The sequence below is a fragment of the Phasianus colchicus genome, chromosome 6, assembly GCF_987193195.1.
Source record: "Phasianus colchicus chromosome 6, bPhaCol1.hap1.1, whole genome shotgun sequence".
In the NCBI taxonomy this organism is placed as follows: Eukaryota; Metazoa; Chordata; class Aves; order Galliformes; family Phasianidae; genus Phasianus; species Phasianus colchicus.
Genome location: NC_143441.1, coordinates 29,630,744 through 29,647,036, shown reverse-complemented (window position 1 = coordinate 29,647,036; position 16,293 = coordinate 29,630,744). Strand labels below are relative to the sequence as shown.

At 41.5% G+C, this 16,293-nt stretch overlaps 1 protein-coding gene across 7 annotated transcripts in view; it reads left to right on the top strand.

The window, feature by feature from the left end:
* The window catches only part of DYNC1I1 (dynein cytoplasmic 1 intermediate chain 1), a 180,871-nt gene that overhangs the window by 98,766 nt on the left and 65,812 nt on the right, over positions 1 to 16,293 (top strand). For all 7 annotated transcript variants that reach the window (XM_090142776.1, XM_090142777.1, XM_090142775.1 and 4 more), the window contains 3 exons: positions 6,725 to 6,887; positions 8,016 to 8,115; positions 12,543 to 12,668. In XM_090142776.1, the coding sequence (XP_089998902.1) occupies positions 6,725 to 6,887; positions 8,016 to 8,115; positions 12,543 to 12,668 (389 nt within the window). The remainder of the gene's footprint in view (positions 1 to 6,724; positions 6,888 to 8,015; positions 8,116 to 12,542; positions 12,669 to 16,293) is intronic.

Genomic DNA, 16,293 nt, shown 5'->3' with positions numbered 1-16,293 from the left:
AATTAGTTTACAGAAGCCCATGAAATCACTGATTGTGACTGTGAATAAGCAGTGGGTGCTTCTTTCTCATCCAGGGGAGCCGACATGACTAATGTCAGTGTCAGAAAAACCAGAATCTGGTGCATAGTGACTGCCTTTTACGCGGGAGTGCGTTGCAGTACTAACCATACTGTTCTGAGTATGAATTAATTTTTCTTCCGTCTTAAGAAGCATCATGGAAATCATCTGCTCCTAAATCCTACAGTCCCCATTGTTCGTTTGGTTCTTGGAGAAAAGAGAACGGAGGACCTCATTCCTTCCCCTTCACATCCTTCTGCTTCACTCACTGCCCCCAGTCACCGCTGGCACAGGCAGAAGAGAGCAGCAGTGACAGCAGAAACAGGAGTCACAAAAGAGTCTGCAAAGACACGAACAAGAGACACAGCAGCAGAGAAAAAACGACTTTTTCAAAAAATTATCCTTCCTCCTAAAACTGTAGGATAAACTTACACATGAGTTCAAGCAATCAGTGGCCTAGCACAGTATCTCTTTTCCTAATGACAACAGGAAGCCATAAAAGCTTATATCACTGCAGTTATGCACTGTCCTTTGTTGCTGAATGGTGCTATAGGATTCAGCTAACAATTGATCCCATCCCCATCTATTTCCACATAAAAATAATGCTAGCTGGAGAGAAAGCACAAATTCTTGTATGAAGAAAAGAAAAAAGAATCTAAATACACTGTAGAATTAATTTGTTCTACTTTTTGCTGGACTTTCAAGCAAGTCTTTTTATGAACTTTGCTGACCAAGCACCATCTCCAACATCTTCTAATTCTTTCAGTCTTGGGGACATGCTCCCCTTCCCTACCTAGAAGACCATGGGAATGATAGCTGAGCAGAATTAGTTCAGCACCAGTCCCTCACACACAAACTGCAGAACGCAAAAGCAAGGCACAGCTTGTTTAGCAGAACCGGCTCTGTGAGGTGCTAACAATTGACTGAGTTCAAGGAGGAAGAAAAGATGTTCATTGCCTGATAGAAAGTGAACTTGACCCGCAGTATGTGTCATGACAGAGATTAAATAGTGGCATGTTGATGGCTAGCATTAAATGCTGTGAGTCAAATGAAGCAATCATCCCCAGTCGACAGCGAATAGAGTCCCATTTTTATTGTTTGGTGTAGCTCTTTCCCTTTTGGCTTCAGCCCTTTTGCCAACAAATTCCTGTTTTCCTCTCTGTTGTAATCACCCTTCTCATGTTCTGAGCAACATTCAGAGTTTGAAGCCATCGTTTGTGTTTCATGGAAGTGATTAAAACCATGTTACAAGTCAAACAGGAGTTAAGAACATTTCCTGTCGGTAGTGCACTCTGTGCGCCTACTCAGAATTAATAGCTTTTCTGCAAATTAGCACATAATGGGTTAAAAGCATGTTTATGTTGGCATTAAGTACTCTGGCTTCTTTTCCTCTGCAAGGCAAGACAATATTTTGCAAACTTTTTAAAGAATCTCTAATAGATATTATAGTGGCGCCATTCACACTGCTATATAGTAGTTAAGGCTGTGTCAGCACTTCCATTATGAATCCTGTTTTTCAGGGATTTATAACCCAGCCGTAAAAATTTGCTCTGGGCTGAAATTTGGTTTCAGCTCAGGGAGCACATTTTTAACAGATTAAAAAAATCAGCATGGCCTTTTTTGAGTTATAGGAGTGTAAAAAAAAAAAAAAAAGCATGGGAGAGGGAAGTGTTCGGAGAGAGAAGCAGACAATTCTTTCATGAACATAACTCAAAAATAGGTCCGTATGAAAAATAATGATTGGATCCAGTCCCTTTCCCCAAGCCAACAGGACAGGAGCGCTCTATTTTTATTATGGTATTTCAAGAGGAAATATGATTTTTTTTTCCTCTCTGTGGCTTATAGGTAGTTCAATTTAATTCTACAGACATTTATTACACAGTTAATTTCCTCATCTTTCCCCCGCACTCCTCAGAGTTGCTTTGCAGGGTTGGGTGGGACAGTGCAGCAGACCCCTGAGCAGGGCAGAGCCCAGTGCTGGACATGTCCCAGTGTCGCTGCAAGGCACACGAGACACCTGCCCATCTGGCATGACCCCTCCATTACCCTGGGGCAAGGAGGGCAGAGCAGTAGACCCACAGGATGGGGGTGGGAGGTGGGGACCTGACTGCTGAGCTGCTGAAAGCATATGAAGACCCCATGTTTCTTCCACATGACTGCCGGCTGTCATCCATGTCTCACGCTGTGCTGGGAAGAGCCAAGTGTGGGATACCTGCGGGGGAACTGGGCTGGGCCTTGCCTGTTCCCAGCCTCTCCTGACCACATAAACAAGAGCTTGGTCCCAAATTGTGGCATCGGGTGGGATGGGGCTTTCCACCACCAGAGAGCTCTGGAGCTCCACCTCAGGCGCCTCTTTGTGTCAGGAGAAACCACATGAACAGCAGGATGGGCTGGGTCTTGAAAGTGGGCCTCAACCTGCATTTATCTGAAGCCCTGGATGTATCCACAGAAACCGGCATGAAAGGCTGTGAAGGGGGAAGCTGGGATCTGCAGCTTCAAAGACCCACCGTGCCCTCCCTGGACGTGGGCACAGGACCATGTACCTGTGGTGTGCTCATGGTGCAGGTGGGGGGACAGTCCAGCTCTCACCGGACCCAGCATCAGGAGGAGAGAGGCGGGACAGGCTGGTGGCTTGGTCCTGCAGTCTTACTGGTGTGTACAAGAGCCTGCAATTCCACAGTTTCTCTGCCATCAATCCCACAGCTAGGGCAGGGGCATTCGTCTTTCCTGGTAGCTCAGCTCAAGAACACAGGGCGTGCTCAACGACACACACCCTCAAGCCCCTGCAGTGGGAGCAGCCCTGCCCAGCAGAGCTCTGAATTCAAGGCTTCAGACACTGCTTTTCCAGCACTGAAAAATTCCAAAATGCACCTCAAAATTTCCCATACAGCAATTGCACTGCGCAGGGACTTGTGTTTTAAACCTAATGTAACTCACACATGGCATCCATCAAACTTGGACATGGCATATATCAAGTCTAACATGAAAGTGAGACACCAGTAAAACAGGAGGCTTGCAAGGAGACAGAGACCAAGAGCTGAAGAGAGCTGCCCAGCACCTTGTGGTTCTCACACCTTACATTTTTGCTGCGCTCAGTAGTCAGCACATCTGAAGTCTACATGGATTTAAATGTGCACTGAAAGAAGTAACGCAGCTCTTAAAAGGGTTTTGCTAATCTCCTTCTGTCTCTCGTTATATCTCTGTTCTCATAACGAGGCTGCTTCCTGCTGTACTGTTTTTATTAGTTCACCCTTTCTTTCATTCCCTTACGCTTGCTGGTCTTATTTTCTTTTTTGCTCTTAGTGGATTTCACTTATTTTGCCAGGTTTTTACAATTGCTTACATTGCAGAAGAATATTCTACTATTGAACTTATTTAAATATGGATCTTTCTCTGGTTTTTAAATATCTTCTTGGTTCCCTCACAGGACTCAAACCATGCTTTATAATACTTGTGAATTTGATCCTGTTATCACAACTCTTTATTTACAACTGTCCTGCTACTCTCAGATAAGTACGAGACTGGAGCATTTTTTAGCTTAGATCCTAGCAATGTAGGGAAATGCTTTTGTATCAGCTTTTTTTCCAAGTGGGGGGCTTCCTTTTTGGTAGCATTCATTGCTCATCAGGCAATGAGCACATAACTTCCAGCACTGGGAAGCAAAGCGTCGTGCTGGGCTTTGTTAGACGTGGAGGGTTAGATGTGTGTTTGGTTTTAACTCCAGGTAGAGAAGATACTTGATGGAAAATGCTGAATTCTTCCCTAGAATTTCAGGAGATACTGTCACATCACATATGTCTCTGTAACAAAACAAAACAAGAAATACTTTGATCAGCTACTTACGTTTCTCATAGTTTTCCTTGAAGAGAGTCTGTCTCTCTTGAAAGCTGAGATCAAAGTAACCAAAAGCGTCCAGATAGGAAGAGAAATTGCAGAAAATTACATAGATTCTTTTTATTTTATTCAAGGTAATGGACAGACAGTAACAAGGAGAAAATGGAAGCAGCTCTGTAAGATAAATGGTTAGAAAATCTTTAGAAAATCTTCATATTTGAGAGAACAAGCTCGTATGGTGTTTTTTTTTGTTTGTTTGTTTTTTTCTTTTGTTTGTTTGTTTGGTTTTTTATTTTTTATTTTTATTTTTTGCTTCTACTCCATGTATTCACAGTAGTTCAGAAGTGTTTTATACTGGAAAAAGTAAAGATGTTAACATTCTTGCAAGGAGAGATTGCTTGCTCAAATAAAACTTCAGAGGCAGACGAATGAAAGAAGAAAATAAGGTTAAAATATGAAGCTTAATATCGCCAGGGGGCATCTGGTGTGTCAGTCGGGTGGATGAGGTAAGCTGATTTATGCCCTACAAACTTTAGCCAAGGTGTTTCTGATGCCGAAGAGGGTTTAATAAATAGACTGGTGGCCTCCCACAGATAGCTGCTAACTGCAAGGGAGATTTTGCTGAGGTAGAACTGCAATCATTTGTGTCTCCATTGCTTGTGAACACCCCACAGCTCCCAAGCTGTTTAGTTTTTGCTTATCTCCTTTCTACTGATCTTTTGTTGTATTTTCTTTGTCAGTCCAGTCTCCTATAATAAATTTATATCTCCAACCTGTACAGACTATTTGATTTAGCGAATAATCTTCAGCACTTGGAGCAGTTTAAAATGAGTTTTCTAGTTGCATTTGCAGTTATTTGCTCCTCTTTTATGTGATTTTGCTGCATTGTCATGCTTGTTGCCTTTGATTCTCGGAAAGCAATGCTTTAGTGGTGACAGTGGGATGTTGCCTCATTACAGGCTTCCTTGCCAGATAAGTTCCCCTAGTGCCAATTACTATTTGGTAGTGCATGCTGCAATAGGTCAACCTGTACTTTTTGCTAGTCAGTCTTTTTTCACATGCACTGCTTCTGTCTGAAGCACTTAGAGACAAATTGTGCTCCCGCCTTGGTAATAGTTGCTCTGCTGTGCAGGGGGACTGTGGAGGAACAGAGATTGTCCCTGGATGTGTGGAGCTCTGCAGGCACCACAAACCTGGTGGCAGGAGGCAGAGGGCCAAGGCCATAGGAGACCATCGGGGCTCAAGTTTTAACTTCTTAGCTGCTTCATCTCCTGAGTGCGAAATTGCTTCTCTACCTTTCACATTTTTCTTTCCCTCTATATTTAGACTTAGATTTTTTCTTTTAGAGTGAAAGCTTTGAGCAGGTTAGGCAAACCTAATTGTGATGATAACAGCCTCTCCTAAGCACAGAGAGTGCTCTAGAAGCAAATACTTTGCAAACTGGGGAGCTGAGCACTGCACAAGTGCTGGCCATGGTGTTTCCCCTGCCTTCTGTGCCTCCAGATCCATCCTTGCCCCAGGGGCTGACGGTGGAGTTGTATCCAGGCAAACACCTGCAACTGCCTCTTAGGACAGCTGTCAGCAAAAAACCCAGCATGAGCCATGGGGCATGGGATGGTGAGCAAGGGCTACATCTCTTTCTGTAACTGTAAAACTGCCTGTTTGTGTCTGTAATCCTGAATTTGGAACAGTGTTCTCTGTTAGCATAACTCCTGTGGTGCCAACAGAGCTTTCCAAGCTGGGAATTTGACACAGTTGCAAAGTTGGTGTAACTGTACAGATGCTAATGGCATTTTTTGAAATATAAGTGATTCTGAAATACGACTAAAATGCTTGTTTAAAATCACATGCTGGCAAAGGCATAACTGACACAAAACTTTGCTATATTATCACTACGACCCTGCTGGTGTAATTGAGAACAGAATTTTGCACCGCAGCAATAACAGCATCCAACTTTCTTTCCTCAAATGCTCACGTTTTAACTGTAATTTACCAACAGGTCATTAAACTGACGGAGAAGTGAAACTGGTGCTTCCTGAAATTTTCAGATGAAGGGTCATGCTGGGAATAGCCTTCTGAAATGAAAGAGTTGGTATCTCTGCCAAAAGGAAAGGAGCAGCTCCACGTTGCAGGGACCGGGCTGTCCTGCCTGAGGTGACTCCTACCAGTCCCAGGCAGCCCTGGCCAAGGCACAGTGTATGTGTTGCTCTGGCTCTTAGGATTCCCTTGCAAGGAATAAATATGCCTGAGAGAAAATGGAGTTTGGTCCGTCACTTTAGATTTTGCTGCCTCAGAGAGCATCTTTAGTTATTTACTTCATTGCTTCACAAAAGCCCAAAGACAAAATTTATCAGTGATACCAAGAAGAAATTGGAAGAAGGGAAGGGAGAGATTATGAGAGCCCTTTTAATACAAAGAACTGTACTATAAGTTGAGCAGATTATTTTATCTTTGGCTCCTCTGACAGATCCCCTGTTACATAAGTGTTCTGCTTTTTCAAGCTAGGTATTGCCTAAATGTCAGTCAGAGCAATTTCCTGAAATAGGAACACTGTGTTTATTTTATCTGAGGCTTTAAGTATTTTCCATTTCAGAATGATAAATATGTAAGATATAGGATCTCTTCTGTGTAAGTGCTACTTTCTGGTAACACACAGGAGCATGTTTAGATCTACTAAAAAATTAGTAGTCGTGATTTTAAGAGTAAAGCTTCGATTTTTGCCCTGATGGTGCTACAGCAAGCTTTCATGTCTAAAGAAATTCAGTGAAGATGTTGATTCATTTGGAAAGGAGTGAAATGTCATACTTCTAACTACATCTTTTAATTTTCCAAGCTCCTCCCAGAGAATTGACAGAAGAAGAAAAACAGCAAGTTCTCCATTCAGAAGAATTCCTGATATTTTTTGACCGGACAATACGTGTAATTGAGCGAGCTTTGGCTGAAGATTCAGACATATTCTTTGACTACAGTGGCAGAGACGTAGAAGAGAAAGATGGGTCAGTTTTGATTTTGCTTACTTTTTTATAATAATATATTATATAAAGAATACCAATGCCTGGAAGCAGTAATTTTGAAACTAAACTAAATACTTATGTAGTTAAGAAAGGGTTAAAACCTCCCCTTGAAGTCTTAGGTCAGTTTATTAGTCTAAATTATTTTGTAAAAGAGTTTCAAACCTTATTGCTGTTTTTGTTTTTTGTTTTTTTCCTTTAAAGTATTACTCAGATTGTTGTTGGTCTTTTTCAGTTTTTGGATGAGAGAATCATTGAATAATAATTGAAACATAGAAATGTACACACGGATATGTAGATGTGCATGAGTACTTTAAGAGGCATACATCTGTATGCTTTAATCCTGGTATTTCTGCAGATACTGCTGCCTCAGTAACCAATTGCACTGTGCTGTGTGCTGTGCGCTGTGCGGGTGAAAATCACAGTCTCCCAAAGTGTCTGCAATCTAAACACATAAGACAGAAGGTGACACACTGCATGTTCAGCACTGGATAAGGAGTGCAAGAAGCAACACTTGCTAATGTGACAGGAAGTATTTAGGTTTCAGCAGCTGTGTATCCACTGAAGCTTCCTGGCAAATCAGGTGATGTGCTGTGCTGAAGTTATAGGTGACTGCTCCAGAGCATCACCCCATGACAACTGAATGCAGTGGTGTGGCAGTGGTGCACCAGCACTGAGCTTCAGCCAGTCACAGTGGTGCCAGAAGGCATCTGTCATCTCCATGACTGAGAGGAGGTAGTGTAACTTGAAGATTTTGGGAGTCAAAAAGAAGAGAAATTTGGTTGTAGCTTGGACATGAAGGTTCGGAAAAGGAGATGCTGAATGCCAGGATCAGACTTGGTCCTGTGAGAAAGGTAGTAGTGGTGTCCCAAAAGAGCCAACTAGAGAAGTCAGGAAGGCAATGGAAATTAAGAAATCTGGTTTGGTCAAATATGTATAAAATTTGTTCCATGGTGCAAAGTCATTACTCCTTCAAGACTGTTGGTGAAAGCAATTAACTCAAGGTGGCAAACTGTTCCAGAGGTCTGAGAAAAAGTCGTTGGAAACTTCTGCACTGATTTTAAGAGCCTTTTACTGTTACTTCAAGAAGTGTCATTTTGTTTGAATTCACAGAGATGTTCAAGCAGGAGCCAACCTTTCTTTTAACCGTCAGTTCTACGATGAGCACTGGTCAAAGCATCGTGTTGTTACCTGTATGGATTGGTCTCTGCAGGTAAGATGTGAAGCTGGAAGATATGCTTCTGTATGACTTCTAGCTTCTCCCTAAAAAAATATGGTCAGCATCATTTTTACAGAGTGAGTAAATGTGTGTTTCTCCATGATGAAGATTAGCAGGCACCAGTGAATTTGTCATTTTTCTTTTCCTATATATGCTGCTTAATCTTCAAAGTCTGGATTTTATATTAAAACTATAGGTTAAAAAACCTACCTACTCCCCTTTTTTTCTCCCCTCTCTAGTCCTTCATCACATGGAATTCCTTTTAGGACAAACGCATTAAAATTATATTAATGAAAAATAACAAAATAATTAACATTTCATTTTAATGAGCAGTTATAAATAATAATATAGAATCATAGATTCTATATATTAAAATGAAAACAAGAATACAATTTTTTTGTTGTTATTTTTATTTTTATTTTTTTAATGTACTAAAACTCAAAGTGTAGAAGTGTCTGAGCAATTTGAAAAGATCAAAAAGAGATCTCTGAAAATTTTGGATCCTCTCTTCAAGTTATGAAAGAGAAGACTGCAGCCGCCCAGGGCACATGCTAAAGTAATGTGCCTGGAAGGTATCCAAGATATGTGCACCGCAAAGCGCTGTCATATTGCAAGCTAAAACTGACTGGAGAGCTGCTTCAGCTTCACCAAACCAATACAGCCACATCAGCAAGGCAAAGAAACCAGGTTAATGAGTTACTCTGTTGGAGAGCTGGGATTAGTATGCACACATCATCAAGGGTCCTGTCAAATTTTTTGGTCCCAGTTTCACTCCAGCTGCCCTCTCCTCTGTGCTTCAGCTCCTTTTAGCCTGATCCTAAGTGTCAGCCTGGAGTGGAGAAAAGGAGCTGGTTTTCTGGGGGAGGGAATCAAGGAGTCTGCTTCAGGGTCCATGGTACAGATATAATGAAATTGCTCCAGGAGGACATAGAGTTGTTCCTGTGGTGTGTTTTTACTGGGGCGAGGATAAGTAGCACAGAACACGGTGGTTCTTGTATCCAGCCCTATTGCCTTCCCCTCAAAATGGCCACAGGACTGCTTCCATCACTCTGAGTGCTTCTCCAGGAGGGTGGCACATGTTGCACGAAGGCCATACTGGCCTGACTGGGGCTGGGGCTGTGCTCACAGCAGCCCACTGCAACCTGCTCCATGTGTGCAAAGGCTGCTTGTGACACCCACCTCATGCCCTGTGTGCAAAATGAAGGATGTATCCCTTTGCTATTGTACAAAATGTCAGCTTAAGAGCAGGTACGCACTGGTGTGATGTGGGTGGCCTATAAGCACATATGGATTTCCACAGAAATCAAATATAAGCCTGAGGAAACACTTATCTTAGGTTGTTCACTTGTTCAGGGGCTGGAAATTACATGGAATTCTTATCTGATATTTTCCTAACAGGCAGCTCTGACTGTATTCCCAGGGCAGCAAGAAAAAAGCCGCCTCAGAAGAGCACTGCCAAATGTAATTGCTCAGCCCCTGGGGCGCACAGACATGTTCTGCTTCCCACCTCTTTGTTCCAGGGTGGCCCCTCCTGCCTTCCCCTACGTTAACTCCTCATGCTCAACTCCCCGTCACCCTACAGGAGCTTCTGTGTGCCGAGGCTCCTCCACACTGTCTGTGGCCTGGGAGGAGGCACCAGGCCTCGCTGACTTGCCCCGAGGTGTGCATTGCAGCTGAGGCTGGAGACAGCTGGAGACCTTTCGCCTGACCACTAGCTTTGCTTCTCACACACACTGCAGACCATGGTGGTGTCCAGTGTGCCAAAGGACAGCTCAAATAGTCATGGGAACTGTGGAATACGTTGCTCAATGTTCTATGATAGAAGTGTTGCTGCAAAACATCCTGGGGGTGAATAAAAGCTTAATCAAACAAAGGGACTTGATGCATTGATGAAACAAGTTATTCTGTTCCTAGTCACATGTAAAATATGTGATCATTCATACCACGAGCTCCTTGATTCTCTTTGGAGCAAAGGGAAGATTGACTCAATCCTTCATCAAAGCACTGAGGGAAAAGCTCAGAAGAGTGAATGTAAACAGAGCATGGGATCACCTTGCTTTGTCTGTGAGGAGGTAACAGCTTGCCTGAAGCCAGGAAAGCTACAGCTGCAGGGTTGTTGCTGTGTCCTCTTGACTGTCAGGCTGCGGCCCTGAATGCTTTTTCACACTGCAGCATTTCCATGGGGGAATTTCCTGGGACAGACGGATGCTCAGTGAGGACTGAACAGCTGTAAATGCAAGTTGGTAGAACAGACTGATGGATTTGTGGTGGTGCATTTGGCTCTATTCTTGCAGAATCAAAAAGCCTCTTCTTGGCACTGCTCATCTGGATGTGACTCTGGTGTCTGTGCAAACCTGAAACTGTATTTCCAGACTGTTGCATAAACTTTGATTGCAAAACGTACATATAGACCAGCAAGGCGTGAGTCAGTGTTTGTTTATGCCCAGATGCACTGTCAACCAGAACATGCTCACTAAACTCCAGAAGCATGAACAAACCCCATACTGGTACCTGTGACTGTTCATGACCTGTCTCCTAGTGGCGATTCTGCCTGCTGAGGTAACTGCCCCTTCAATAGCATGGGCTCAGCCGCTGGCCCAACTGGTACCTGACTTGCTCGGTAAAAATGAGACACGCTGGCAAAAGCCTTCTGCACGTGCTGCTTCCTTGGACCAGGGCCAATATGGGATGAAAAGGTTCAAAGGAGAAGCTAAACTCGCTGTTCAGCAGTGGTTATAATCTCTGTCATGAGAGAGAAAAGAGAGATCTCAGAAGGCATTGAGCAGAGGAAGGCAGACTGATGCAGCTGTGTCCCTAGAGGCTGTGTGGAATCAAACCACCTTTGGATGTCTGAGTTCTGGAGGAGGAAGACGTCGTTGCTCTGGTGCATGTTCTAAGTCTCGTAGAAGAAGTTTGGGTGCCCTTACAAGCAGTGCCACCAGCCAGGCTCTGGTGGAACATAGGTGCCCCCCCCCATCAGAGCCACCTTCTTCCAAAAAGGGGAAGGGATAGCTGTGGTGACCACACACCATTGTTGGTCCTTCCACCCATGATTCCAGGATCTGGCTCAGATCTCTTACATGAAATGATAGTTTGAATAGAACAATCATCAGCTCCATGATATATTATCCATGGAAATGTAGCCAAAGTGGGAAAGAAGAGTTGCTGATGACAAAAGTTACAGCTGTATGCATTATTTCTTCCAAATGAATTTTGGGATCAGACGGCATCAAGCCACACTAGTAATGATAGAAAAGAGTGTTTGTAATTTTTAAAATGCCTGGTGTGGACCAAATTCATAGCTCCCAGCAGCATCGCTGGCAGTTCCTTTGTCCCGCTTCCTTTACACGTACCAGCTGTGCTCTTCCCCTATGAAGTGGTGAATAGTTTGGCAGGAACTTACCTGGGAAAGACAGTGACAATGACTTGCAATTACCATTGGGAAATTTTGAGGGAAAGCATTCCTAGTTTACAAGAGGAGGATGTGGGTCCAACAAACTGGTGCTGCTAGATCATTGGTCTGCCAGAGTCTGTGTGTTCTTCTCCAGATGTACCATAAAGTCCATTACCCTATCTGGACTATTTAGAGGGAAGGACAGAGGTTACAGAGGTACTGGGTGTCAGAAATACAGGAAATATATGATAGTATGTATAGGTATGCATATGTATATATATACATACGGGGCAAATACATATGTGTGTGGTGCATATCTACTTATATACATCAGTGGATAATGCATGCACTAGAAAATATGAATCTATTTCAGAGTGCTCATTGGAATAGTCTTACTGAGTCAGTGGAATTGGATGTCACCCTGAGCTTTAGCAGATGACCTCACCGTCTTGCAAAAGTGAGCAAAATTTGTTTGCTATTTGAATCATCTGAAAGAGCTTTCAAGTTGTTTCTATGTATAAGTGAATAGGAAGAGTGCATACTGAAATTAGAAGGAATAGTTTTGTGAGATGTTGAGGAATTGTGAGTTTCAAAATAAGTGCTATCTTCACAATGATTTTACCATCAAAATCAATTAAGGCAATGATTCTGAAGAAATGGTTAAGCAAATACATTACAATTGCTCAAACTTTCAGATTTTTCCTTTTAACTGTATTCTTTGCTTTACTTCCCTTTATGAAATATCCTGTTAGTTGTCTTTTCTGAGAATTATATGCAGAAAATAACATTGCCTTTGCGATATGTGAGAATAACCAATACAGAGCAAGGAGCAGGGGCTTTAAGGACATCAGGGACAAGTAAAATATAAAACCAAAATGTAGCTAAATACTGAGGTTGAACTAGCATGTATTATAATTAAAACCAGATATTCCATATGTAGAGTGAGATTATTTCTCTCTCATCTGATTTTGCATGCCTTCTTCATCATCCAGTTCATTTCATTCTCTCTCTTTTTTTTTTTTCCTAGTACCCTGAGTTGATGGTTGCATCTTATAACAATAATGAAGATGCTCCACATGAGCCTGATGGGGTAGCCCTGGTATGGAACATGAAGTTCAAGAAAACCACACCAGAATATGTTTTCCATTGTCAGGTAAGACAGAGGAAGCCATTAATTTCATGGTAGACAAAACAGAGTTTACTACATGGTGCATCTGCTCAGTATTTATATGAAGCAGTTGAGGTTAAAAATAAGCATTTTTGGAAAAAGTACAAGCAGCAGTCCAATGTTTTGAGAAGGAATCCAGCCTTCTTGTACAATACTGCAAGCTTGTCAGGGACTGCGTGTCATTCTTGGTCTATTTAAAACACTTCCTAAGAGATTTAGTTTATAAAGCCCTTGCACTTATGAAGTAACTGTGGTGTACCACTTCCTCATCCAAACAGCAACATATGCTTTCCCACCCACGTTAGCTTCCTCACATCCTTTGCACTCCAAGCTGCCTATCCTTGCCTTGGCTATGCTCAGCATCATGTTCTGCCTTTAAAATTCTTAAGTACGGTGTGCATTTCTGGGCATGCATCTTACAGCTTGATAAAAACTTTCTTGATTACAAGGATTACGCCACCAATTCCCATTTGACGGTCCCCTATGCTAGATAACCAATATTTCACTTCACTCAATGCTACTTTATGACCACGCTGTTTTGGAAGTCTATGAGCAATTCAAAAATAGCTGGATGTTTTATTTCCATAGGTCTATTTACTCTTCTTTTCCCACTGCTTTTCTGTGTGAAGTGGCACAGCCTCATATTGACAGAAATGTCAGTTGACATTGGCTCTCTCTCCATCAAACTGTCCAAATTGTGGAACAGGACTTGGGCCAAATTTCCAACCTCTTTATTAATATCCTTTCGTGGTAATTAAATACAGGACAGTGGCGTTCAGAAAGCCATATGGAAAAGTTTCAGCAAGTAAAACTTAACAATCAGAGATTAGTAAAATGCAGATTATTCTGCGGTAAAAATTGTTTTTCTTGGAAGGATATGTATTACCTGGCTAATTGTGTAAGCTAAGTGTCATTTTACATTCAGGGACCAAACATCTTTTTGAACTAAGTTTCTGTTTGGACTTTGGTACATTATCAGATGTAGCATAGTGGGAGGGAGTTGCTGGAATTGAAGTTAGTGCTTCAACCCGATTAAGTAACCTTTAATTCTGGGCATGTTTTTCTAATTTGCTATACTGAAAAACAACTTCACAAGGAGTCTAGGCCTGCTCAGAAAATATGCCATATAGATTCATATATATGTATTTGTATGTGTGTGTGTGTGTGTGTTACCTTTGAAATGAGAACTTGCATTTTTTCTGGATATCATATTCAGCAGACTGATGTGTTGTTTCAGAATGCTTAAGATCTTAGCTTAGATCCTGTGCTCAAATTCTTCTAGGATGTACAGGCATCCTGATGTTTTAAACAAAATATTCAAGAGAAGAGACTGCCCATTACAGTTTTGGGTAGAATAATCTTTGAACTAGGCTGATTTTGTGAGTTAATTGCTAGATTCAGAGTAGACCTACTGAGTGCACAAAGAGAGATTGATTAGAGGCATAACAATGGTTCTGTTAGTTAAAAAAAGTGTCTAGTTTTAAAAGTCAGTACTCTTAAACGAGGAGAGGTATGACTCAATAAATTGAAAGCACTGAGACAGGCTATATTTTCCATTAGAAAAACATACGTAGGCAAAGTAATTGCTGAAGATTTGGCCTGGGTGGGCTTCTGTCTGATTCCCCCATTAAGTTGCATGTTTCACTTTTTAGTACGGGAGCCTTAAAGCCTGTGTATTTTGAGAAACACATGTGGTACTATGCTTTCACATACATCCTGGATTAATCATATTTCAGTGAAATTAAATCAGTTCTTGTATTTGTGGAAAATATTTATTTTCTTGGTCAAACTGTCCACAGGTAATTTGCATTATGCATTTGTTAGGAGTTGGAATCATGTTCGGCTTCTGATATGTGGAATATCCTTTGCATCTTACACTGGACAAGGAGACCCACATTATATAAAGAGGGAAGCAAAAAGTATGAGACTTGAGGCCTTGATTGAGATGGAAGATGAGAAAAAATATTTTCTTACCTCAAAGTCTGGAATTCACATATTCAGTTAATGTAAACCTACTGTATTATTACTTAGCCTCATAACATTTATATTACTATTTTGCAAAAGAAATATTCCCTGATTCAGTCATTTATCTAGGTCTTCTGTGAGACATGCACAATTTTTCTTCAGGAACACATGGCGTTATAACAGTCCATCCTGGCGGCTAGAAATGAACACACCTTGGGTTAGCAAGCTATGACAAACATACATCACTTTGAGCTTATTTTTCCAGTAGATCTCTATTTACTTTTTCAAAGAGTTTCTATTGAAACATGGTCTTGATACACACTATCTGATTGTGACTAATCTTTTGCCTTTCAATTTTTGAACTCAGTGAGATACAAACATGTAGAAACTCATTTCAGATGTGACAGTAGAGGAACTCCTGCAGGACCCCTCTTTGAAGCCGTAGACATCAATGGTTTATGAAGCCATTTCTCGACAAGAAATTCCACCTCAAGTGTTCTGGTGGCATCAGTAGACACAGATATGCGAAACATCCCTGGACAGTTAAAGAGTTGTTTAAACTTCAGTAGGTAGAACTTTCTATAATTTGACTTCTTTTGCATATTTAGTGAATTTCTGAAACTAAGTACCATGGGTTTTTTTGCCTTTCCTGGTATATTACAAAGATTTAAATGAAATGATTGCCAAGGAATTTCTTCACTTTCTTCAAGTTCTCCCGACTTTTTTGTAATCTTCTGTAGAATCACAGAAATTGTCACAGTCAGACCAAAGGGCAGTCTTTCCCAGAGCCTTTGTCGAAAGTTGCCAGAAGCTATGGGCTTCAGTTGAAGTTATCTGTCAGTCATGGCAGACAGTGATGCCACAATCTACTGGTGATGAACTTTTTTCCCAACTCCACTCGGAAAAGCATTTGATTTCAGTCCTCAAATGGGGATGATGTATTCACTAAATGTTTATTCCAGCTGTTGTCACAAATTATGTTACTGTTAAGAAATTCTTGCACAATTTAATCTCACATTAGGTTGTTGGCTCATTAATACAGTGTAGGTGATAGAAAAATTCAAAGCTCTACAGTATGCTATGCTAGAAGTACTGCGTTCAGTTTTAGTTAATATGTATCAAGGGACCAATGGGACTTGTTTATCCTACTCACTGATTCATGTGAATTGTCATATAAAATCCTATCAAATCCTTTCTACACAAAGCAATCCTACTGGTTTCTACTTTTTCCTCCTGTGGAATACTTCTTTTCTTCTACTGTTACTGCCCTTGTTTAGATTTGTGTATTTCTCTTTTACTCAGTAATGTATTTTAGCTGGGAGTCCCACGGATTTTTTCCTCTATAGCTCATCATACATCTCTTTACCACAAAACTAGAAATGGGAAAGCAAGGAAGAGTGAGGGATTGGTACTTTGTTCATTTGTTTTCCTATGCAAGCAAAAAATATTGTCTCAAAAGCATAATCAAAGTGGAAGGGTGATATTATTTGCCAAAGGAATGAATGTCCAATGCTTTCCTTGGGTACTGAGGAATAAATTGAGCGTATCTTTAATACTGTAGCCTGCAGACTGGGAATTTCCTTGTAGGGAAAAGTCAGGAATGTCCTCTTCCCCCATGCTGGAGCATCACAAACTCTTGGTGTAA